The following is a 24986-nucleotide window of genomic DNA, read 5'->3' as shown; positions in this document are numbered from 1 at the left end:
TAAAATATGTACTCTCTGACCTTATACAGAAGACTTACACCAAACGTAGAATGAAGAAGGTGGTCACCTTGGTGAATTCTGTCCTGGGGGTCACACTCAGGACATCGTGTTTGACCTGGGGTCTCACATTAAGTATGAAATGAGTTTAAAGAGTGACCAGGACCATGAAGAGACTCCCCAAACATGTCATGTAGGGATTGGCTGAGAAAACAGGAGCTGTCTAACCTAGAAGAGAGAAAGAGATGCAGAGTGGAAATGATGGAAATGATAGAACTTCAAAGAGAATTACTCAGAGGAAGGCAGTAATGTACAGTGGTTAGTTCAGAGGGCACTTCTCTATATCAGAATGTGGGGTTCAAGTTCAGACTTCCAGTTTTCTCTGGGCTTCAGTTTCTTCACCTCAAAAAATGAAGTATTCCTGTGACAGCTCATCAGATGATCAGATCCACAGTGAATTAAGATTCAGAATTTGCCTTAGAGGTGTATGCAGGCTAGTGGGAAACAGACATGAATGCACTGAACTGGCCTGCAGTGTGGACATATTGCTGAGGGAGTACTCCGGGAAGCCTAAAAGAATAAGTAAAATTCTGGCACCTTTAGCCCAAAGCATTCTGCAGTTCCATGAAAGATGTAACAGGTCATCATATGCAAGAGGAATCAGACTTGTTCTTCGTAACCCCAGGCAATAGATTCCAGGGTGGTTACATATCTGAACACCTCAGTGTCTTGCTTAAAACTCTCACAGCCTTCCCTTGCTCTTCAGTTAAACATCAGCCTCTTAAACGGGACCTTCAGGCCTCTCCAGCCTCCCCTCACTTTCCTTGTCTTGCAAGCTCCTGTGCAACCTTGGATCTCAGCTCAGCCTCACATCCTAGGGAAGCATTCTCCACCCTGTCTAGGTCGGATTCCCTTGTTATAGTGCTGGTGGAACTGCACTCCTTTCCTCTGGAGTGTTGCCTCAGTGATGCTCTGTTCCCACTAGGAGACTGTGAGTCCCTGCCTGGAGAATCCAGTCTGTTGCATTCATAATCATAGCATCAGCTGTTGGCACTGTGCCGGGCCTGTAGGAGGAGCTTAATCTTTGTTCATAGACTAATGATCAAAGTTAATCAATAAAGAGAGAAACTTTCCAAAAAAGGAAAAAAGGAAATGGACTCCACAAGATGGGGCAAGTTCCCAGCTGAGAGATATATAAGCACTGGTTGGATGACATATGGTGGGAGACGGTAGCCAAATGGTTTAAATTTGGATAGTGCTTTTTTGTTTAATTTGCTCCAACCCTGCGTTATCACCACTTTTTGGCCATTGGGTTACCTTACTGGAGTCATGAAGGCTAAGTGATTAGTCCTACAGCTAGAAAATGACACAATGAAGACAAGAGTCCATTGCTCATTTTTGCGAAATGAGTTGTCTCTCCCAGGCTGGGGAGGCCGGTGTAGCTGGAGGCAGTGCTGGAGTTCTGTGACTCCACGAGGAAGGAATTACAACTTCCTCTTCAGTACTAGCCTATCCCATCTATAGCTTTTATGGTTTTACAGTTGGGTGGATTTTTAAAATGCCACGAGTAGAAAATGAAACTTACCTTTAAAATGATGGGTTGCATTCAACACCTTTAGAAGATGTGCCGAGACAAAAAGAAAAATGATTCTGAGCTGTGATGTTATTTCTCTCTCTCTCTCTCTCTCTCTCTCACACACACACACACACACACACACGCACACACACACACACAGTCCTCTCAGCGTTTGGCCAGGAGCAGCTTTCTGTCATATTTATTGATACTTTTAGTTTAGTGGGAGCCTTGGGGGCAGCGTGTGCCATCCTGGGGGGATGGTGCTGACAGCATAAGTGGGTTGCATGACAGCCTACCGTTGAATGTCTTAGTGGTCATGACTTTCAAGATAAAATCCTCCCACTTGGTGGTTCTCTTTCTCAGTGATATTGATCTTGTAGTTGTTGGTTATGGTATTCTACTAAGTGGAAGGCTGTCATTTCTTATCGAGCAGAATTAGTACCTGAAATATAAAAGTTCAGAAGGTCCTTTGAGTTTACCATTTCAAGGATTTATTAAGAGGGTTTTTTTCTGAATATTTTCCCCATAACTGGTATAAAAACAACCAACTAATCTATGATTTTGCAAGAACCAAGACAATTTAAACTTACTCTTTCACATTGCTATGCCAACTTCTAGAAATCTCTTGAATCTCCATGTGCTCCAAATTACTTAGAAAGATTGATGGCCTAACAGGATTTGTTCTGTGCGTTTTTCCTTCTGTTTGTGTAGTGCTTATTTGTTTAGACTAATGTACAGTATTTTGCTTTATTCTTGAGCCCAGTTTCTCAGAATTACACAATCAGTTCCCATACTGAAGGCTCCCAGCCTTTCTCTGCAGTCACACTGAGGCCTAAGGAGAAACTAAAAGCCTCTGAGAGAAGTGCTGTCCTGGGGAATGGAGGTGCTCACCCGACCAGCTGACAAGAGGATACTGTATCCCCAGGCCAGGGGCTCCCTGTGGGCAGGGAGTGTGTCTTGCACTTCACTGCCTCCCTGCCTAGCACCCAGCCCTGGTAGGAAGAAGTGTGAGGAAGAGTTGAGGGGTCTGGGAAAGGGAGGGAGAAGAAGCCTTCCCAGCCTGTCTTTGTCTGCCTGTTCCATTGGCTTCAGTTTATTCCTCTGTGAAGTGCTTCCTGCCCTTGATTACAAATGACCCAAAAGCCACACCTTTTCAAAGGGAGCAGGGTTCCAAGGCACAGCTCAGAAAAGTGTAAAGTTTCCCCAGCACCTCAGAAGTGTCTGTGTCCTCTGCTTGCTCACCTACCCCCATCTTCCTACCTCTCTTGCCACAGAGAGTGTCCTTTCTCACCCCTCCCTTGAGTTCTTTCCTATTCCATCAACCTCTCTTCACCACTATCTTCATCTTCTGCTAACTAACCATAATAGGGCATTGAAGCAGATAGAAATACCTGATGTGTTTATTGAATGTAGTACTTCTACCTTAAGTTCTTTTAACCAGGTGATTGCACTGTATGTATATTTCTTCACTTCCTCTGCTTCCTCAGACATCTAAATTAAATTGCCTTTATGTCTTCCTAGCCCTTGAAAGACCACCTCTGCCTCAGGAGAAAGTCAGTGGGCTAGATGCAGGTGGCAGAGTCTGTGTGTAGAGAGAAAGCATGGTAGTACTGATATTGTATGTACTGTGAATAAGATCAGGAGAGAAAGTAGATGAGGTTGAGGACTATGCAGCCCACCTATGAGGAGGTAGAGATAGTAAAGACTCTGGAAGTTTGAGGCAAACCAGATGCTGCTGTGTTTCCATTAGATAGAGAGATTGTGACGTTCAGGACAGCAGGAGCCTCAGTTTCCTGGGGTAGAACTGCTCTCTGCATGATCACTTGGTTTCCGGCTCTTTGGTGTCTTTTAGTTTTGTTTTCAGGGTTTTGGGGGGTGTGTGTGTGTGTGTGTGTATGTATTTGGTTTCCTGTTTGAATGTTTGAATTACCTCAGCTTTGGTATATTGTAGAGAATGGAAAAAAAAAAAAAACCTAAGTAGAATATTATCACCAAAAATGGTGCTTTTTTTTTTTTTTTTTTTTTTTTTTTTTTGTAGTTCTGGCCAACAGTTTCATCTGCCATAGATAGTTCGAGTGATCGCAGATCAGATTTTAGTTTCAGATATACTCACTGTTGATTTTAGGAGGTTCTAGTGTAATTCCTCTAGGACATGTTCACTGCTGAAGCATTACTTCTGCTTGTGTGGGTTGGGGTCCCAGCATGCGTTAATGCTGATGACTAGAGGGTTATTTGAGATCTAGGTAATACAGTTTGCAATATAACAGACATTGATTGTGCTGTATATATGGTCTCGTTTCAGCCATCACCCAAGTGGTTCAGTCCAAAAGTATTGAAAAGAAATGTCATGTTTTTGTGTCTCTTCACATTAAAGAGAATCAAATCCATCATTTCCGGCAACACTGCTCTTTTCCACTTCCACTTGCAACATGGACTTCCTGGAGATTCTTTTTGCCAAAACTTGCCCCCCTCCCAACACACTCCTTTTGTTCTTTTTTTTTTTTTTTTTTAATATGGAATGATTGGAGGTGGAACCTTTTCTCCCTTCCTGTTTCTTTGAGTCCCAGTCACCAAGCATCAGGACTCCCTTCCACAGGCATCCCTCTCTAGGGATGAGGTGGGGAAGCTGGGCCAGGGACTCCAGAATTCTCCTTGGCAGGGTGGTGGAAGGGGGACCCCTGTGAATGTTCTGATGTCCACAATTTTATCTCATCTCAGTTGTATTTGGGGAAATGAGATTTGATGCTGGAGGTCATCAGAACTGTCATGACACTGTTTTGTAAGATATCTCATTACATTGTTTTCTTCTGTATCATTTTTTAGTTGTAATCATTATTGGCCCAGGAAGGAGAAATTTAAAAAATTTTTTCATTTTAAAGAGTCTTAATTTACTTGCTGTAGCAATATTAATTTGAAGATTTCCTGGGTTCCCTAATTCAGAGGCAGGACAGCCAAATGGTAAAGGAGGCAACCTCTGGCATTCTGTCTTTGTTCATTTTCTGTTACTATAACAGAAGACCACCAACTGGGTGATTTATAAGGAAAACAAGTCTATTTCTTACAGTTCTGGAGCTGGGGAGTCCAAGAGCATGGCAGGCACCAGATCTGGCACCTTCTTGCTGCATTGTAATATGGTGGAGGGCATCACATGGTGAGAGGGTATTAGCATGCAGGTCAGCTACCAGTCCCATCATGGGGCCCCCATGCTGATGGCCTTATCTAATCCTAATTAATTCCCAAAGGCACCACCTCCAATCATCTTGTGAATCTTCTTATTAAGTTTGCAACACGTGAAACTAACCTGTGGGACACACTGGAGACACATTCATACCAGAGCATATCACATTGCTCCTGGTTTTAATTCTGGCTCTCCTGCTTACTGGCTGAGTCCCATTGGGCAATTATTTAATTTTTTTCCCCCTCAAAGTTTTCTCTGCAAAATAAAGGTTACTAGAGTAATAATAATAAAAATAACAGTTTAGTGTTTGTGTGTCAGGTATTGTGCTAAGTGCTTTCCCAACATTTGCTTTCAGTCTCATAGCAGCCCTGAGAGGTGGATCCTGCTGTGCTTCCTTGTGTTGTGGTGCAGTGGGATGACAGTAAGAGTGACCATGCACTGAGCACTCACTGTGCACCAGGCTCCGCTATATGCTGTCTTCACTTCTAGATTCAGAAATGGAGGCTTGGAAAGGGGAAGTTATTTGCCCCATATCACATGCTACAATATGCAGTGCCAGCATGGGAACCATGCTGTTAGACTCTAGAGGCTTCTTACTGCCTGCTCATGGCATGGTCACAGGACTAAATGAAATACTTCCTGTAAAACACTTAAAATAGGGGCTGGCACATAATAAAAGCTTAAATTATAACTATTATAGCTATTGGTGAAGTCATACTCTTTCCTACTAAAACCCTGTACTTCCTCTCCTTTGATGCAGAAGCCCCCTTCCTAATGTTATCAGTGAATGGCTCACATAGATCCTATACATGGCTATATGGCCATGGCATGCTTCCATGTGACTTCACAAGTCCTGCAGAGTACCCTTCCACCCACCTCCAGATGGTTCTCTGGTACCTCCACCAGCATCCCCATGAATAGGCTCCCTGGCCCTTCTTGGCTGGGGATACTTGACAAAACAATATGGACACGTTGGGTAGAGGGAGACCAGGAGTGCAAGCATGTGTTCTAGGTTTTTTTCTGACAGGTTGGTCATATCACAATCTCTTGGATTGTAGGTGGGGTTGAGGTTTGAGGATAAGGGCATGTGATAGGAAGAGTATGTGTGAGTGGGGAGAGCCATCATCTGTAGTGGGTCTCCGTGGAAGCTGAGGAGCTACAGGAGAGACTCTGTGCTCAGGTGAGATGGCCCAGCTTCAGGGTCTCAACTCAAAATTTCGCAACAGGTTACATGGAGTCTGCGACAGATGAGAGCATGTGTCCATGGAGGGGGCAGCAGCCATCCCCACTTCAGTGACTGCAAACCCTTCTTGTTCACCTGCACCACCCTGTGGGAAATTGGCAGATGCTTTCAAAAGGCCTTCAGAGAAGAAGAGATGCGAACAAACAGTATGGACAGGAGAGCTTTCCTCATAAATGGAGCCTAAAGTGAGAAATCTTACCAGCATCGGGGTTTAGGGAAATAGGTGCCCTCTCTCATATGTGTAATGGGAGTCTGTGGCAGTATCTGTCAAAACTGAAAATGTGCACACTCTGTGACCTAGAGTTTTCTTTTCTTGAAATTACCCTTTTAAAAAAGCTATAAGGACTGTTAGAAAAGAATATTTGCCACAGCATTGTTTGTAAGAAAAGAATATTTGCCATGGCATTGTTTGTACAGGTGAGAAATGGGAAATGACCCAAGTGTTTATCAAAAAGGCAGTGCTAGGCTGAGGTGGGAGGATCACTTGAATCTAAGAGTTTGGGGTTGCAGTGAGCTATGATCATGCCACTGTGCTCCATGCTCCAGCCTGGGCAACAGCACAAGACCCTGTCTCAAAAAAAGGGCAATGCTTACATATAGGACCGTTTATACTAAAATATTATGCATCATTAAAAGGATTAATGGAGATTTATGTGTACTGATATGAAAAGATGTCCAATTTTTATAAGAAAAAACTAAAATCATGTTGTCCATTTTTCTAAAAAATGTTTGTACCTATAGTAAAAGAATGTATATATTACATGGACAAAATTGTAGTATTTCCATGAACTTAAAGATTCACTAAAAATATTTGCATGTGTCAGAATTTTTAAAGTCGGAAAATCAAACTGAATTAATAAAAATCCAAATTATAGATGTAACGGCAGCATAGCATTACCCTTTTAAGCTTTCATAAAAAGTTTTACTAAATGTCTAGGTGGGAATAAATATATAATGATTTGAATAGCTAATCAACTGTTCTAAATAGATAAGCACTTGTTTTTGAAAATATCCTTTTAAGTAATTATAAATGTATTTTTTTAATTGCTAGGTTTTTTTTCTTTATTTGCTGGCAAATTATTTCTTTATTGAGAGTGTAAATATCACATCAAATATCCAGATGATAAAAAATGCTAAAATTTTAGATTTTACATTGATGAGTCTTTTACTATAGTTAATCACTGGAATTTTACTAAATTATATGCTGTGGAGGAAATTATTTTGCAATGAACCTCAGAGGTTTGGTCATTATTCAAAGTCCTCTTTCTCATTTGTATTTCAGCATTTGATATGCTCAAACATAATGTAATTAGGAATCTACTGGACATAGCAAAATATTATAAGTGCACTGTTTGAACTCTCTAGGCCTGTTAGTTTTATCTCTTGTCAAATCAGGAATCATAGTATATATCATATGCAGCCTCACTAAATCAATCTCATGACTCCTTTTAAGTGATCTACTTTCTGGCAGTGATATCTGTGTGACTACTGTCTGAGTTACTTGCTCTGTGCTGCTAAAGTGATGTCGTATGTTATGACCTATAATGATTCAAAAATATGTAAATGGGCAGAAATGGATGTTGGAGGCTGATATGGTTTGATTATGTCCCCATCCAAATCTCATCTTGGATTATAGTTCCCATAATCTCCATGTGTCATAGGAGGGGCCCAGTAGGAGGTAATTGAATCATAGGGGTGGTTACCCTCATCTTGTTCTCATGATAGTGAGTTCTCAAGAGATCTGATGGTTTTATAAGGGACGTTTCCTCCTTTTTGCTTGGCACTTCTTCTCCCTGCTGCCATGTGAAGAAGGATATGTTTCCTTCCCTTTCTGCCATGATTGTAAGTTTCCTGAGATCTCCTCAGCCATGCTGAACTCTGAGTCAATTAAACCTCTTTCTTTTATAAATTACCCAGAATCAGGTATGTCTTTATTAGCAGCATGAGAACGGACTAATGTAGAAGTGTCACCTGGTTTGACTGCCTGCAGTGTACATGGGTCTGAATTGAATCCCTGTAATTGTACATGGGATTCAATTCAGATATTCAGCAAGAACCAAAAAATTTTGTTCGATCTTTCTCTAGCAGAGTCAGTGTTTTCATTTTCATTGTACAGTCAAGAAAACTCAGAAAAGGAGTTAGGTTGCCATAGTCGCACATCTAGATAAAGTAGTAGAGGCAGGTTTGAGTTCAAGTCAGAGAGATTCTGAAGCCCATACTCTTTATGTTTATTACTCTTAATTTTGTGGAAGAAAGATGTTCTTATATATGATGCTGATTATGGGAGAACCAGGCATTTCTTTAATTTTTGGATTGAATTTTTGAATACTTTAAAAATATGTAAATCAGTGATAGATATTTTGCAGGTAAAATTACGCAATCTCTCTCTGCATGTTTTTTTCTTTTAAAGCAAACTTATATAATTGTGATGTGCTTTTTTTTTTTTTTAATTTCCATAGGAAGTGACCAAGTTCACTCCTGGACGCTAGCTACAAGCCAAGCCTTAGACACTATCTGGAGAATGGCAAAAGGCTTTGTTATGTTAGCAGTTTCATTTCTGGTGGCTGCCGTCCGCTACTTCAGGAGGCTACATTTATATTCAGGGCACAAGCTAAAATGGTAGGTCACTGTATCATGTTTGAATTTCAAATATATCCTTGCTATTCAAAGCAGAATTCTGATATTATTGTTCCCTTTATCTTTCAGGTGGATTGGATATCTGCAGAGAAAATTCAAAAGTAAATATTTCCATTCATATATTTCTTTATTTTTAAGGTACAGAGAGGGTTCAAGAAAGGAGAAGAAAGGGAAATTCACTGCTTTTTATTTTTTATTTGGTCCAGGGAACCTCAGTGTGGAGGCAGAAGTTGATTTACTCAGTTACTGTGCAAGAGAATGGAAAGGAGAGACACCCCGTACCAAGCTGATGAGGAAGGTGTGTCTGTTTTTAGAGGGTATGGGAGAAATAGAATTTGTCTGTCAAAATCAGGAAACAAACATTCCCTTCTGCTTTCCTAAATCCAGAAACCTGTCAGTACCAAAATGTGAATCAAGTAACAACTGTGGCTCTAACTCAAAAGCCAAACAGCTGCTAGACCTTGGCTTTGGGCCTTGAACTTGGAGCTCGTGTCCTCAAGGACTCAGGTTGAGGAGGTCTGTAATTCCAGGAAACTCAGGCATTGTGCTCTTTCAGCTTTCTCCTGACCAGGCCTATTAAACATCTGCATGTGCAGTGGAGACTCTCTTTGAAAACATCAGGCATTCTGATGTAAATTATTTTGAGAATTTTTAGAATCTTCATTGGACCAATCTTGGTAATTAGCCCCAGCAGAGCTGCCCAATCTTGTCACTAGCAAAAGCAAAAGTGGTGGAGAGAGTACATGGAGAGTACTTAGGATCATCCTAAAAGTACACAGAGTTTTTCCCTGTGAGTAGGTCACATCCCTTATCTGCCCAAGGTGACCTTCCCTGGCTCTGGGCTTCCAGGATTTATCATCTAAAATAGCAAGTTGCATACCTGTACAAATGAGAGCCACTTTAAAATTACATGCGGTCATATTCATAATTTATCATTGTTTCTGTCATCCACTTTAGTTGGGAGGAACACCTTACTGAAAATACAGTGAATTCACTTTCTTTATTCTCTTGTCCAATGGAATTAACAAATAACTTTCTCTTTTTGTGCTAATAGGCTTATGAGGAGCTATTTTGGCGGCATCATATTAAATGTGTTCGACAAGTAAAGAGAGATAACTATGATGCTCTCAGATCAGTGTTATTTCAGATATTCAGCCAGGGCATCTCTTTTCCATCATGGATGAAAGAAAAGGACATTGTTAAGGTATGTCTTCCCACTGGAAATGTGGGAAATGTCATGTTGACGATAGCTGCAACTCAATGGCTCCCAGTCTTTGGGAGCTTTGTGCTCAGGGGACCATGAAATTGAAGGAATTTTTTGTTTTATGAGACAGGGTCTCACTATCACCCAGGCTTGAGTGCAGTGGGGTGATCATGGCACACTGCAGCCTTGATCCCCTGGTCTCAAGTGATTCTCCCATCTCAGCCTCCTGAGTAGCTGGGACCACAGGTGCATGCCACCCTGCCTAGTTAATTTTTTTTTTTTTTTTTGTAGTGACAGGGTTTTGCCTTGTTGCCCAGGCTGGTCTTGAACTTCTGGGCTCAGGCAATCTATCCACCTCCTCCTCTTCCCAGAATGCTGGGATTATAGATGTGAGCTATCGCGTCTGGCCAGAAGAGTCTTACGAGGTTATGTAATCCAGTCCTCTGTCTCTTGTGTCAGTTGTAAATAAACCATCTCAGAAGATAGTCATTCTCTGTGTTTGTTTTTAATGCCACCGTCTTTTCTTGAGGGGCATCTGTTCTTTAATAAGTAAGGTGATCAAGCAAAATTCGGTTTTTCACTCTACAGTTAATGTGAGTTTTAATAAATGCATAGTGCAGCCACCCCAAAGATTCTCTTGTATACTTTGGTAGTCCATCCTCCTCCTACCTCAGCCTCTGAAAACCACTGATCTATATTCTGTCCCTATATTTTGCCATTTCCAGAATTTCATATAAATGGAATCATTCAGTATGTAGCTTTTTGAATCTGGTTTCTTTCACTTAGCATAATGCATTTCCAATTCATCCATGAATTTGTCCGTGAATTTGTGGTTCATCCTTTTTTATTGTTGAATGATATTCCTTTACATGAATGTACTACAGTTTGTTTATCTATTCATCAGTTGAAGGACATCTAGATTGTTTTTAATTTGGGGCAACTATAAATAAAGCTGTTATAAATATTCTCTTACAGAATTTTCTATGAACAATAGTTTTCATATTGAGGGGGTAATTGGAGTGAGATTGCCTGCATGTATGCTAGGTGCATGTTTAACTTCATAAGAAACTGCCAACTTGCTTTCCAAAGTGGCCCAGCCATTTTACATTCCCACCAACAACGTATAAGCAGTGTTTCAGTCGCTCCACATTCTCACCAGTGCTTGATACTGTAAGATTTTTTGATTTTTAGCCATTCTAATAAGTGTGAAGTGGTATCATTGTGCTTTTAGTGTGCATTCCCCAATGAGTAATGGTGTTGAGCATTTTCATGTGCTTGCTTGTCATCTCTGTGATCTTCTTGGAGAAATGTCTATTCAAATATTTTGCCCATTTTTATTTATTTTTTTAAATTATTGAGTCTTGAGAGTTCTTTATATATTCTGACTACAGTACTTTATCAGATATATGATTTACAGATATTTTCTCCAGTCTGTGGCTTATTTTCTGATTTTCTTAACAATGTCAAGCAGTACATTCTTGATAAGTAACTTGAGTTTTTATTTTGTTTTATTTTATTTATTTATTTTTTGAGACAGAGTCTTGCTCTTGTTACCCAGACTGAAGTGCACGATCTTGGCTCACTGCAACTTCCACCTTCCAGGTTTAAGCAATTCTGCCTCAGCATCTTGAGTAGCTGGGATTACAAGCACATGCCACCATGCTTGGCTGATTTTTGTATTTTTAGTAGAGACGGGGTTTTACCATGTTGGCCAGGCTGGTCTCGAACTCCTGACCTTGTTATCCACCCACCTTGCCTCCCAAAGTGCTGAGTTTGCAAGCATGAGCCACCGTGCCTGGCGAGTTTTTATTTTAAATGCAGTATGTCTAATCTAGGAAGTACATTTAAGGATAAAAGAGCAAAGAAAGAGCAAAGTGTGAGAGAGAGAGAGAGGGAGAGAAAGAGAGAGAGAGAGAGAGAGAGTGTGTGTGTGTGTGTGTATGTGTGTGTGTGTGTGTTCAATTTTAACATCTCTTATTTAAACTTATTTGTTAGTCCATTTCATCTAGCAAATGCTTGTCAAGTATATACAGTGTGCTAGCCTGGTTGCTAATTGCTGAGGACAAAGATGTAAAAATACAACAGAGGCCAGGTGCTATGGCTTACGCCTGTAATCCCAGCACTTTGGGAGGCCAAGGTAGGAGTATCTCTGGAGACCAGTGATACAAGACCAGCCTGGGCAACAGAGTGAGATTCTATCTTGCTAAAAAATAAAAAAACCTAGCCAGACATGGTGGTTCATGCCTGTAGTCATAGTGACTTGGGAGACTATGATGGGAGGATTGCTTGATCCTAGGAGTTTGAGATTACATTGAGCTGTGATTGCACCACTGCACTCCAGCCTGGGTGATAGCGTGTGTATTAGTATGTTTTCATGCTGCTGATGAAGACAATAAAGATGATATTTGGGTGGGGACACATCCAAACCATATTATTCCACCCCTGGCCCCTCCCAAATCTCAGATCTTCACATTTCAAAACCAATCATGCCTTCCCAACAGTCCCCCAAAGTCTTAACTCATTTCAGCATTAACTCAAAAGTTCACAGTCTAAAGTCTCATCTGAGGCAAGGAAAGTCCCTTCCACCTATCAGCCTGTAATCAAAAGCAGTTTAATTACTTCCTAGATACAGTGGGGGTACAGGCACTGGGTACATATAGCCATTCCAAATGGGAGAAATTGGCCAAAACAAAGGGACTACAGGCCATGCATGTCCAAAATCCAGTGGGGCAGTTAAATCTTAAAGCTCCAAAATGATCTTCTTTGATTCCATGTCTCACATCCCAGTCACACTGATGCAAAAGGTAGGTACCCCTGGTCTTGGGCAGCTCCGCCCCTGTGGCTTTGTGGGGTGCAGCCTCCCTCCTGACTGCTTTTACAGGCTGGTATCCAGTGCCTGTGGCTTATCCAGTTTCACGGTGCAAGCTGTTGGTGGATCTACCATTCTGGGGTGTGGAGGACAGTGGCCCTCTTCTCACAGCTTCACTAGGCAGCGACCCAGTAGGGACTCTGTATGGGGTCTCCCACCCCACATTTCCCTTCCTTACTTCCCTAGTGGAGGGTCTCCATGAGTGCCCCATCCCTGCAGCAACTTGCTTGGACATCAAGGCACTTCAATCTTAAAGCTCTATGTGGTGGTTCCCAACACTCAGTTCTTGACTTCTGTATACCCACAGGCCCAACATCACGTGGAAGCTGCCAAGGCTTGGGGCTTGTGCCCTCTGAAGGCATGGCCCGAACTATACATTGCTTGGCCCCTTTTCATCATGGCTGGAGTGGCTGGGATGCAGGGCACCAAGTCCCCAAATTACACACAGCAGAGGGACCCTGGGCCTGGCCCATGAAACTGTTTTTTCTCCTAGGTCTCTGGGCCTGTGGTGGGAGTGGAGGTGGTGGGGCGCTGCTGTAAAGGTTTCTGGCATGCCCTGGAGACATTTTCCTCATTGTCTTGGTGATTAACATTTGGCTCCTCTTTACTTATGCAGGTATCTGCAGCCAGCTTGAATTTCTTCTCAGAAAATGAGATTTCCTTTCCTATTGTATTATTGGGCTGTGAAATTTCCAAACTTTTATGCTCTGTTTCCCTTTCAAAACTGAACGCCAGTAACAGCACCCAAGTCACGTCTTGAATGCTTTGCTGCTTAAAAATTTCTTCCACCAGATATTCTAAATCTCTCTCAAGTTCAAAGTTCCATAAATCTCCAGGGCAGGGGCAAAATGCTTCAGTTTCCAAGTTCCTCACCACCTGAAACTACCTCAGCCTGCATTTCATTATCTATGCTATTATCAGCATTTTGGCCAAAGCCATTCAACAAATCTCTAGGGAGTTGCAAACTTTTCCACATTTTCCTGTCTTCTGAGCACTCCAAATTGTTCCAACCTCTGCTTGCTACCCAGTTCCAAAGTTGTTTCCACGGTTTCAGGTATCTTTTCAGCAGCACCCCAGTCCTGGTACCAGTTTACTGTATTAGTCTGTTTTCATGCTGCTGATGGAGAAACACCTAAGAGTGGGCAATTTACAGAATAAAGAGGTTTAATTGGACTTACAGCTCCACGTGGCTGGGGAAGCCTCACAATCCTGGTGGAAGTCAGAGGAGCAAGTCACATTTTATGTGGATGGCGGCAGGCAAAAAGAAAGAGCTTGTGCATGGGAACTCCTTTTTTCAAAACCATGAGATCTTGTGAGACTTACTCACTGTCACAAGACCAGCACAGAAAAAAGACCTGCCCTATGATTCAGTTACCTCCCACCAGATCCCTCCCACAATACATGGGAATTCATGAGATTTGGGTGTGGACACAGCCAACCCATATTAAGTGAGACCTTGTCTTTAAAAAACAAAACAAACCACCAACAGTGGAGATTCCCAGGCTCAACAAACTGAGTAGGGTGGGAAAATGTACTGAATACCTATGATGGGTTAGATTTTTACATACACCATAATCTTATTTAATGCTAACAAGAGCCCTATAAAATACACAGTATTATCCATATGTTACAAAGGGGGATGAGGCTAAGTAGTTAAATAATCCATGCTGGCTAAGTAATCTCTCAGCTGGTGAGTGACAGCTAGGTTTGAGCCACAGAGTGCATCATTCTAAAATCTACCCGTTCCCTGATACACTATATTGCCCTAACATCATTTCGTTAAAACTTATTTCTAGGCTGGGTGCGGTGTCTCACACCTGTAATCCCAGTACTTTGGGAGGGATCATGAGGTCGGAAGATCAAGGCCATCCTGGCCAACATGGTGAAACACCATCTCTATTAAAACTACAAAAAATTAGCTGGGCGTGGTGGTGTGTGCCTGTAGTCCCAGCTACTCAGGAGGCTGAGGCAGGAGAATTGCTTTAACCTGGAAGGTGAAGGTTGCAGTGAGCTGAGATCGCACCATTGCACTCCAGCCTGGTGACAGAGTGAGACTCCATCTCAAAAAATAATAATAATTTCTAAAGGGCTACATATAGTAAGTCTGATAAATGTTTTATCAAAAAGATTGTTTCTATGGACACAATTCTGTTTTCATCACTTATGAAATTGTAAGAAAATGATGTAACAATAATCTAAGGCACAAATCTAAAAGAAGGCAATATACTTTTTATTTAATCATTGCTATAGTCCAGGCATCCCCAAACTTTTTACACAGGGGGCCAGTTCACTGTCCTTCAGACCGTTGGAGGGCCACCACATACTGTGCTCCTCTCACTGACCACCAATGAAAGAGGTGCTTCTTCCTGAAGTGCGGGGGTGGGCCCCCCCCCCCCCCCGCGATAAATGGCCTCAGGGGGATGCATGCAGCCCACGGGCCATAGTTTGGGGATGCCTGCTATAGTCTTTCTAAATAAAGATTGCTAAATGAGATAAGGTTGGGCCAGGTACAGTGGCCCATGCCTGTAATTCCAGCACTTTGGGAGGCTGAGGCAGGAAGATTGCTGAGGTAAGGCGTTTGAGACTAGCATGACCAACAAGGTGCAACCCCATCTCTACTAAAAATACAAAAAATTAGCCAGGCATGGTGGCTCACTCCTGTAGTCCTACCTACTCAGGAGGCTGAGGCACAAGTATTGCTTGAACCTAGCAGGTGGAGGTTGCAGTGAGCCAAGATTGCACCACTGCACTCCAGCCTGGGCAACAGAGTTAGACTCCATGGCAAAAAAAAAACAGAGAGAGAGATAAGATTGTGTGTTGTACTATACACCAAATTGTGTGTAATAAACATTCATATGCTAATCATAGTTGGTGTCTACTTCCTTTACAAGCTTCCTGAAAAACTGCTGTTTTCACAAGGTTGTAATTGGATTCAGCAATACAGTTTTGGTCCTGAGAAGTATACAGGTTCGAATGTGTTTGGAAAATTACGGAAATGTGTGGAATTATTGAAAACACAGGTAAGTGTTTGGGGGAAAATAAAAAAACTAGGTATAAAAGGACATATCCCAGATATAGCCAGTTTTCTCTAATGTTGGGCACATCACCTTATGTTAGGAAAGTAAGAAGTGCAAGCAGAAATGCTTCTATTAACTGTTGATTTCCCCTCCTTATTCTTCCTTCTTCGAGAATGAGAGCAACATTGTTCTACATGATAATTAGGCCCTATAGGGTCTGGGGGCTTTTATGGGCTGCCCTGCAAACCTTACCAGTCATGTACCTTTGTTTCCCCAGAATAATGTGGTACAAGTTCCAGGCAAGGTGCTCAGAAATGCTCTTCTGGAATGCACCCCATTCATAACGTGGTAATAGTGCAAATGTAATTTGATTAAGAGTTCTTTCTGTCTTTTAATAATGACACAGATTCTGGCTGATCTGAATGAATCCTGAGCCTACCACTAGCTGGTCCATAGTTTTCTTATGTATAAAAGAGAAACATCAATAGTACGATTATTGTGAGGATTCAATGACTTAATACACAGAGTGCTTTAAACTGTGCAGGATACACAATGAATGTTAAAGCACACTAGCACTATTCTTCTCTGGAATATCCTTTGTATAATCCATCCATCCTAAGCAGTTTTGGAAAATGACTTGCTTTGTGTTTTGGGTTGTATTTTTTGAAAACAATAATAGGTGGTACTTTTTAAAAACAATATTTTATGTAAACTAATTTCTTACTGTAAATGTTTTATGGTCAGCTTAGGCTTCTATAACAAAATACCGTAAATTGGGTGGCTTAAATGATAAATGTTGATTTTTCACAGTTCTGGAGATTGGAAGTCAGAGATCAACTAGCTAGCTCTTTGTCCTCTTCTTATAAGAGTACCAAGTTCATTAATGAGGGCTCCACCGTCAGGACCTAATCACTTCCCAAAGGACACACCCTCTAATACCGTCATCTTGGGATTAGGGTTTCAACATAGGAAGTTGGGGGAGACATGTTCCGTCTATTGCAGTATACTTTATGGTTAAAAAAAAAAAATCAAACAGTGCCAAAAGATATAAAGTGAAGAGTTAAAGTTCTACTTTTTTCTATTAATCTTTGGTTTATTTTATAAATATTTTTAAAGTTATGGAATGGTGTATGTCTTCACCTTTATCCTTCTGAATTTCACTTTTACATCTATGTTTTTAGTGGACTGAATTTAATGGAATTAGAGATTATCACAAGAGAGGAAGTATGTGCAACACCCTTTTTTCGGATGCCATTCTGGAATATAAACTTTATGAAGCTTTAAAGTTCATCATGCTCTATCAAGTCACTGAGGTTTATGAGCAAATGAAGACGAAAAAGGTCATTCCCAGTCTTTTTAGACTCCTGTTTTCCAGGGAGACATCCTCTGATCCTTTGAGCTTCATGATGAATCACCTGAATTCCGTAGGCGACACGTGTGGACTAGAGCAGGTAACTGGGGAGGAAGAACTGCTTGGGTTTGATTAAGGATCCTGTGGCACTATTTGAACACAGGTGTCTGGGGTTGACTTTTAGCGGTGATATAAGCAGCCACACTGAGGTGGTTGATTGATATTTTGCCCCTCAAATGAGGAAGACTAATAAACCTCATTGCTGTATGCTGGCTTCTTTGTGTCTCCCCAGACCTTTGGCCAGAGAGCACCAGTTCTGGGGGCCTTTCTGACCTCTCACACTACTTCCCAGATGCTAACAGGTTCTCTCTACATAGAGGTTCACCAGGAAAAAGTCCAGTTGGAAAATGAGATAATTTTAGGAAAGCATTTGGTTACTTGTTGCAGATAAATATAAATTAATTGAAACTTTCTAAAGCCAGGAAATGCTTTTATCCCTATAGAAAAGGGTTTCTCTTTTGTTTTGCTTTTCTAGAGGTAATTATCTGACATTTTAAAACAAATGGATATAAAATGATATAAAACTGGTTAGAAAACAATGTAGTTTGTATCCTGAGTGCTCCTCTATTTTTTTACTACAGTTTTTTTTCAGGTAGCTTTTTCCTGTGATTTTTACTTGCTAGTCTACAGAGTTGTTCCTATGCTCGTCCCCTTCCTTTCACACAATGAGCATTTGTTCTGAACTCTGTGCCCACTCAGTGGTGTGTGGGTGGGTCTGTCAACAAGCGGATTATTTCATAAACTGCAGAGGAATACTTCTCCCCACCGTGGTGGGAGGCAGGCATTTGAAAGTGTGTATCTGTGACCTGTCTTTCATCTCATCCACAGATTGATATGTTTATACTTGGATACTCCCTTGAAGTAAAGATAAAAGTGTTCAGACTGTTCAAGTTTAACTCCAGAGACTTTGAAGTCTGCTACCCAGAGGAGCCTCTCAGGGACTGGCCAGAGATCTCCCTGCTGACTGAGAACGACCGCCACTACCACATTCCAGTCTTTTAAGTTGGCTGGGGGCCGAACAGCAGTAGTGACAGTGGTCACAGTCACAAATAAATATCTCTGAAACCAAAGCTAGCATTTCAGCATGGAAGGAATTAGGACCTTTTCCCAAGACTACAGGTACACTGGATGTAGCAATACCTGGTTGGTTTTCCTTTATTTTTCAGTGATTTCCTCCGAAGCAGCTGCACTGATGTATTTGGGTGTTGGTGGCTTGACTTTGTTCATTAGAGGCGTGGTCACTTCACGTGATGGAAGGCCTTTAAGAGCACAAAGAAGTTTACTATGGACAACAACAGGAACAAGTAGGGAAAAATGGCTACCCTGGAGAGAAAGAATCTCTTTAACTTTTAGGTTCTTTGTTAAAAATCTTGGACTGATTTGGGGGATTTTTATAAACATGGCCTTATTTTATAAGCATTACCTTCCCAGGAACCTTTGCTGTATATTAATTTTTGATAACCATTTGATTAAAATTGTGTGTGTGTGTATATATATACACATATGTATGTTTATACACATGTATCTATGTGTAGTTATATATACATGTACACGTAGACATACAGAGAAATAACCACTACTTTATAATACTGTACAGTTTGTTTTATATCTCTTAACATTTTTTTGTTGCTGTTTTCTCTTGCCAGCTTAATAGTTTTTAGACAGAAAAAAAGATAAGTTCTGTAGATTAAAGCAAATGACAGTTATTGAACTATCACAGAAATATTAAACTGTGGTATATTTAATGTGTATTTAATGTGTGGAATCTCATTATGGTAGGCAGAATAATGGCCCATGCTCCCCAAAGATGACTGTGTCTGAATCCTTAGAGCCTTTGAAGGGCTAAATGGATTAAATGGGAAAGGAGAATTAAGGTTGCAGGTGGAACCGAGGTGCTAATTAATCCACTGATGTTGAAATAGGGAGATTTTTCTGGATTCTCCAGGTGGGTCCAGTGTAGTCAGAATGGTCCTTAAAAGTGGAAGAGGAAATTGGAAGAGTATCAGAGCCAGAGGGAAATGTGAAACGCACCATTGCTGGCTTTGAAGATGGAGGAAGGGGCCATGAGCTAGGGAGTGCAGGCAGCCTCTAGAATTGAGACTGGCAAGGAAACAGAAACTTCCCCAGAGCCTCCAGAAGGAACACAGCGCTGCCAACACCTGATTTTAGCCCTGTGAAGCCCATGTTGGACCTCTAATCTGCAGAACTGTGAGGTAATAGGTTTGTGTTTAAGCCACTAAGTTTGCGGTAATGTGTTATAGCAACAGAAAACTAGTATTCCCAGGCTAGTTTTTGGTCATCTTTATTTTGGAAATACTTTTCTAGTTTAATTTGATAATCTTTATTTTGGAGGTACTTTGCTAGTCTGAGTTTTAGTACATAAACATAATTTTAAAACTCTTGCTGATTATGTATTACTTCAAAGTCACAAATCCCTTTCTAAGAATGACATACTTCACGAGATATTTAGCACTAGCATTTTTCCCAGATGTTCATATTGTTTCTGCAATAAATTAAAAAGATGTGTGTTAAATGCTGTCACGTCTGAAATTAACATTCATACTCTTTTGCAAATGGGAATGATCAGTCATGTGTGCCACATGAACCCTGTGTGATAGTAGCTTGTTCCCACTTGTCATTTTGTTTTCTGGTTGAAGATTAATGGGCTCAGCTACACAAAGACTTCTTAATTGACCTCTACAGTCCCTGCCTGTTTGGAAACATCTATGGTTGTGCATAACTCCTGACACTGAATTGACAGTGTGAGAAGATAGTCCCCGGATGTAGTACTGTAACCAAGAAAGCATGAACTCTACCCTTTCTGGCAACAGCCTGCCACACCTGCCATGGCTGTTGCTTATAGAATTGCTGCTCCAAAGTTTTGGCTCCACTTGAGCTGTCCAGGAGCCTACCTGGCATTTGTGCATTACCACTCACCTTGGATCTCCTTACCAATGTAATTATTTCCACATCAGTCCAGGACTGAAAGGAAAAATGTTTTCACCGAGATTGGCAGCCCATAGCTCCATGACCTCAGTCAACCCTTCATGTTGTGTTGTGGGGCAGGGTGGCAAGGGGGCAAGAATTCTTTAGAGAACCAAGTGGTGAAAAAGATTTCAATCCAATGAAAGTAAAAAGTAAGAGGACATTTAGATAGTTGCTGTATTTTGGGAAGGTATCAAAACAGGTTTATAGGCAGGAGGTATGAGGTGTTGCTTTGTTTTTATTCAGTTGTGTAATGAATATAACAAGTAGCCAGAAGGAGCTTCGTATTAATTAGCACCATTTTTAAATGTCAACAGTAAATTTGAGGTGAGCTTCTTATGTGATGCCAACATCTGAATGTCTTTCTAACCTTGTATGTTTTAAATGGTGAGAGAACTATAGCAAAGATGAAAACATAATGCCCTTGTCCTTTTCTGATTTTAGGATAAGTTTCTCTCTTAAATTTTGGCCTTACATGTCCATACTGAGGGGTTGTATGAATATTAGTACAAGGCTGACTTTTACTGTGATAAAATATGCATAACGTAAAATTTATATTTTAACGATTTTTAAGTGACAGTGGCGTTAAACATATTCACATATTGTGCAGCCCTCACCACCATCCACCCTCAGAACTTTAAAATCTTCAAGACTGACTTTTTTCATAGCAGGCAACTTTAATTCCCCACGTGATACCTGGATTCCTTTTTCTTTTTGTGCTATCGTTTTATAACACCCTTCTAATCTGAGTATTTCCTCTGGGCTTAAAAGATCCTCAGTGGAGAAGTACAACCTAAGAGGGAGTTAGGCGACCAAACGGATCGGGAAAATTGTGTTTATCTCCAAAGTAAAGTGGTAGTTATGGGTGGCTTCTGGGCTCAGCTTAGAACATTATCACTGGAAAGTCCCAAAGAAACTATTTATTCAGAGCCACCCCGGTGACTTAAATTTCTTGAATGTCTTCATGGTCTTGAACCAAAGTCATTTCCACCCAAGGGGGAGTCAGGTGAAAGTCCCCAGGGCCCTCTGTAGGGGACAGGAGACCTCCGGAAAAAGTTGGTGGAGGAATGGACTCAATCTCCAGTAGGGAAGAGCAGCCCGGATCGGGGGCATTAACATTAATTTTCCCAGGACTTTTCTGCAAATGGGTGTTGGATGGAAATATTTGTTGTTCTCAATCAGATGAGTTTCTCTTATTTTAGTGAGACTAAAGAAAGACAATTTTAATCTGTCTAAGCTGGTCTTGGGATGGGAAAAAATAACTTTTGAATGCTTAGGAGATACTGGAATTCCACATCAAAGTATGTAACTGTTTTTAACTGATGACTATGCAATATGTGAAAATATATACAGGCATGAATATAGGGTTGACTGATTCCAGAATTAGCAATAATTTTCACTTAAATAGCAGATTCCTAAAGAGGTATGATTCTGTTTGCAAGGATGTTTTTCACACTGCTTAACAAGAACAGTTACTGTGTAAAATAAAGAATATATATATATGCATATATATAAAAATGTATTTTCATGGATCTGAAACTTTAAATATCTATAGGATTGCTTGTCATAGTTGAACATTATTTAATTAACTTATTGATTATATGGAGGTATATTTTTCTCTATAGCCATTCACTTTTTTAAAGTTTTAATTATTTTAACTGACAAATGATCCATTCACGTTCCTTCAAATCCTATTTGTACACAATGTCCATTTTATAGCTAGACAAAATTTAGTGGGTCCAAAATGTACAATCACTTCTATGTTATTTGTTCAGAATAGTGAATCTTTGCTTAATTCACTTTTGTTTTAATCCCATCATATTCTTTTGGGCCAAGAAAATGAAAGCTCGTATGTATTATATTTATGCTTAATATCAGCATAGTTTGTAAATGGACAGAAAAACCACTTACTCACATATTTAGCCACCCATGGACTGGAGTGCTCTGTAGAACAGCCTGAAGTATACACTGTGTCTCCACACTTGAAGCTCATGGAATGTGCTGGAGGAGACTTGAGCTCTATGTGGAGACAGTGTGGTCCAAGAGCCAGCATGGAGGAGGGCTGTGTGAGCAGACTGCTGTAGAATGCTAAAGTTATAATCCTAGCTGGTGTCTCATTCTGTGTAAAAAATCAAATTTCATTATTTAATTGATGTATTGTTCCTTATAGTATCATCGGGTCTTAGATTGTTAAGTCATTTTGCTGCCACCAGGGAGTCTCACTCACTTATTTGTAATGATTCTTGGGAAGTTTAGTCAAGAGAGTATCTACAGTATAAATAAAGAAGTACACGTTTTAAGTATTTTTATCGTAGTCTAGATGGGTTGTAAAACCCATTTCTACACAAGTATAAATTTAAAACAGAAACGTGTAGGTGTCAGCTATCATCTTTTGATTTTGTTTTGCTCGTTCACAAGTTTGAAAAGGTACATGAGGCACCAATCAGTGACACTGGAATGCTTTAAGGATGGTTTGTGACTTTACCTGGATTGGGCCTTATCATTCATCAACAAACTTACTGGGACAAACACAAGTGGCTGAGATGCTACTGGCCCCATTTCTGGTCGTCTCTGCCATCTCCAAAGACAGAATCTGGGAAACAATTTGGGAACTGCTTCAAGTCCACGTCGGGTCATGGCCTTGTCCACTGTCCAGCATGTGCCTGGACTTCCTTTGAGTGTTGGCTTTTCTGCTGGACCAAGAGCTTCATGGAGAGAACACCAGGGCAAGGTGAGGAGAAGCAGCTGGTACAGACTGACAATGAAGAAGAGGACTGGAAAAGCTGCTTGTGTGTGGTGAAGTTTCAGTGGGATGTGATTCCAAGTAGGCACATCTGTTATTCAATTAAATAAAAAGGGGCAGAGATGAGGGGATGCCTGGTGAAAATGGTGTTTGTTGTAACATCTTGGTATCATTGTGGGTAAGTAGGAAAGACATATATTTACATCTCTCTTATGAAAAGCTACCTTTAGCCATAGATAAACATTAAAAGGAAGACTCAGCCCCGTAGTATATTTGATCTATGGTTAACTCATCTATCAGCAAATGGTTAAGTAAGTTAAATTAACTTTAACATTTGGTGTGTGTTTCACAGGGTAACAATGAAGTGCTCCAAGCTGCTTGTGAGACCAGTTACATTAGTAGTTGAATTTTGGACCATTCCTCCTGTATGTCTTTACAAGCAAATTGAAATGATTTGCTGTTCTTTGTACTAGACAGAAGGACACACCACAGATCCTCTTTTTAAAGCAGGCAATAAAGTGGCTTTTTCCTTTTGAAATATAATTGTAAAACAGTGCTTTTTAAACTATCCATGGTAAAGGATGAGTTTTAAAAATTCCAATCCATTGCAGATTGGTAGTTTTATAAACACAATAAAAATATAGCACCAAGATCAGATTGTTATAAAAGTTTCTAAACACTTTCAATTTCTGTACTTACTCTTGCAGTGTGGTAACAAAAATGTCCACACTTTAGTAGCACTAAAATATGAGTTTCAGGCAAGATTCAACAGATTCTGGTATTTGGTGGCTGAGATTTTGCCTAGAGTAGGAGAGCAGTGCCTTTGGGTTTTTGCTATTACTGGTCTAACTAGGGCCACCGTGTGGGCTTGTGCACACACATCTTGCTCAGTTGTCCTGGACTAAGGAGGTGAATGAAGCTGAGATCTTCTCTCCAAGCCATGAAGGGGATGAGGTATCAACTGCCCCAAATGAAAGATTGTCTGTTTCTACCAATAAGGCTCAGTCTATTGGCCAAACCCTGCACCAGTGGGGTGAGGTTGTTTCCTGATTTACATAAAGGATTGTTTTGGCAGGAGGTCCCTGGATCAGCCAGATAGTCCCACTACCAAGGTGCACATTGCAGGAAGAGGATACTGTTTGGAGAAGACATTCATGTGTTTCTCCAGTCCTTCAGAAAAAAATTGGCAGGAACCTCCTTAGTTCACAGTTCTTTGTGCTTAAGACAAATCGTCACATAAGTTCCTCGTGGGAACGGATGTGGGTTTCATATAATTATGTCTAGAACAGTGCTCATATAAATGTCAGAGGAATTCCAAATTACAAGTTGATAATGAGAGCCAAGCTTAGCTGTTATTTCTGAAAGAGGCAAAGAATCTTAAGTGTGATTATGTTCCCTGGAAATTTCTTTTTATTGATCCAGGACTTGAAGAGAGCAAGTTTTTAGATGTAGTTGGGGCACAGAAGCATGCACTGACATATTCATCAAGTCAGTGTGGCCTACAGAATGGACACAAGTCAAACCAAGTTTTGCTAGCAATGTATCCCTAGTGAGGTTAAAATTAACAGGGCCATCAAGTTCACCCAGAAACATCCAGACTGATATGCCTGTGAACGAATAATGGGGTCACAGACTGCTAAGAATGGAGAAACTTAAGATATCCTGGGGCCTGGGCATAGTGGCTCATGCTTGTAATCCCAGTATTTTGGGAGGCCAAGGTGGGCAGATCACTTGAAGTCAGATCACTTGAAGTCACCAAGTTTGGCCAACATGGTGAAACCTCATCTCTACTAAAAATACAGAACATTAGCTGGGCATGCTGGCAGGCGCCTGTAATCCCAACTATTCAGGAGGCTGAGGCAGGAAAGTCACTTGAGCTGGCAGATGGAGGTTGCAGTGAGCTGAGGTCGTGCCACTGTACTCCAGCCCAGGCGACAGAGAGATTCCATCTCAATAAAAATAAAAGATGTCCTGGGAATGCAGACGCCTTGTTCCACTGCCTATTTAAGGGGCCTCACCCTGACCTGCCAGCTGCCCTTCCTGAGCCCGGTGGAGCCTCCATGCAGGTTCCAGGTTGGAGATGCCATGTATGGTCGAGCTGGTGTGGCAAATAGGAAGCAAGAGCA

The 24986-nt window shown here is 41.0% G+C and overlaps 1 protein-coding gene across 3 annotated transcripts in view; it reads left to right on the top strand.

The window, feature by feature from the left end:
* Positions 1-24086, top strand: part of OTULINL (OTU deubiquitinase with linear linkage specificity like) — a 34778-nt gene extending 10692 nt beyond the window's left edge. For 2 of the 3 annotated variants that reach the window (XM_039471941.2, XM_074387123.1), the window contains exons 2-8: positions 8454-8613; positions 8701-8732; positions 8838-8929; positions 9686-9835; positions 15596-15724; positions 16903-17172; positions 17961-24086. In XM_039471941.2, the coding sequence (XP_039327875.1) occupies positions 8454-8613; positions 8701-8732; positions 8838-8929; positions 9686-9835; positions 15596-15724; positions 16903-17172; positions 17961-18134 (1007 nt within the window). In that variant the 3' untranslated portion in view covers positions 18135-24086. Of the gene's footprint in view, positions 1-5977; positions 6180-8453; positions 8614-8700; positions 8733-8837; positions 8930-9685; positions 9836-15595; positions 15725-16902; positions 17173-17960 lie in introns of all 3 variants that reach the window. The other variant, XM_074387116.1, reaches the window with a different exon arrangement.
* The last annotated feature ends 900 nt before the right edge of the window (positions 24087-24986 follow it).

This window comes from Saimiri boliviensis, chromosome 1 (assembly GCF_048565385.1).
Source record: "Saimiri boliviensis isolate mSaiBol1 chromosome 1, mSaiBol1.pri, whole genome shotgun sequence".
Classification (NCBI taxonomy): domain Eukaryota; kingdom Metazoa; phylum Chordata; class Mammalia; order Primates; family Cebidae; genus Saimiri; species Saimiri boliviensis.
The sequence above is the reverse complement of the archived record's forward strand: the minus strand, read 5'-3'. Positions and strand labels throughout refer to the sequence as shown.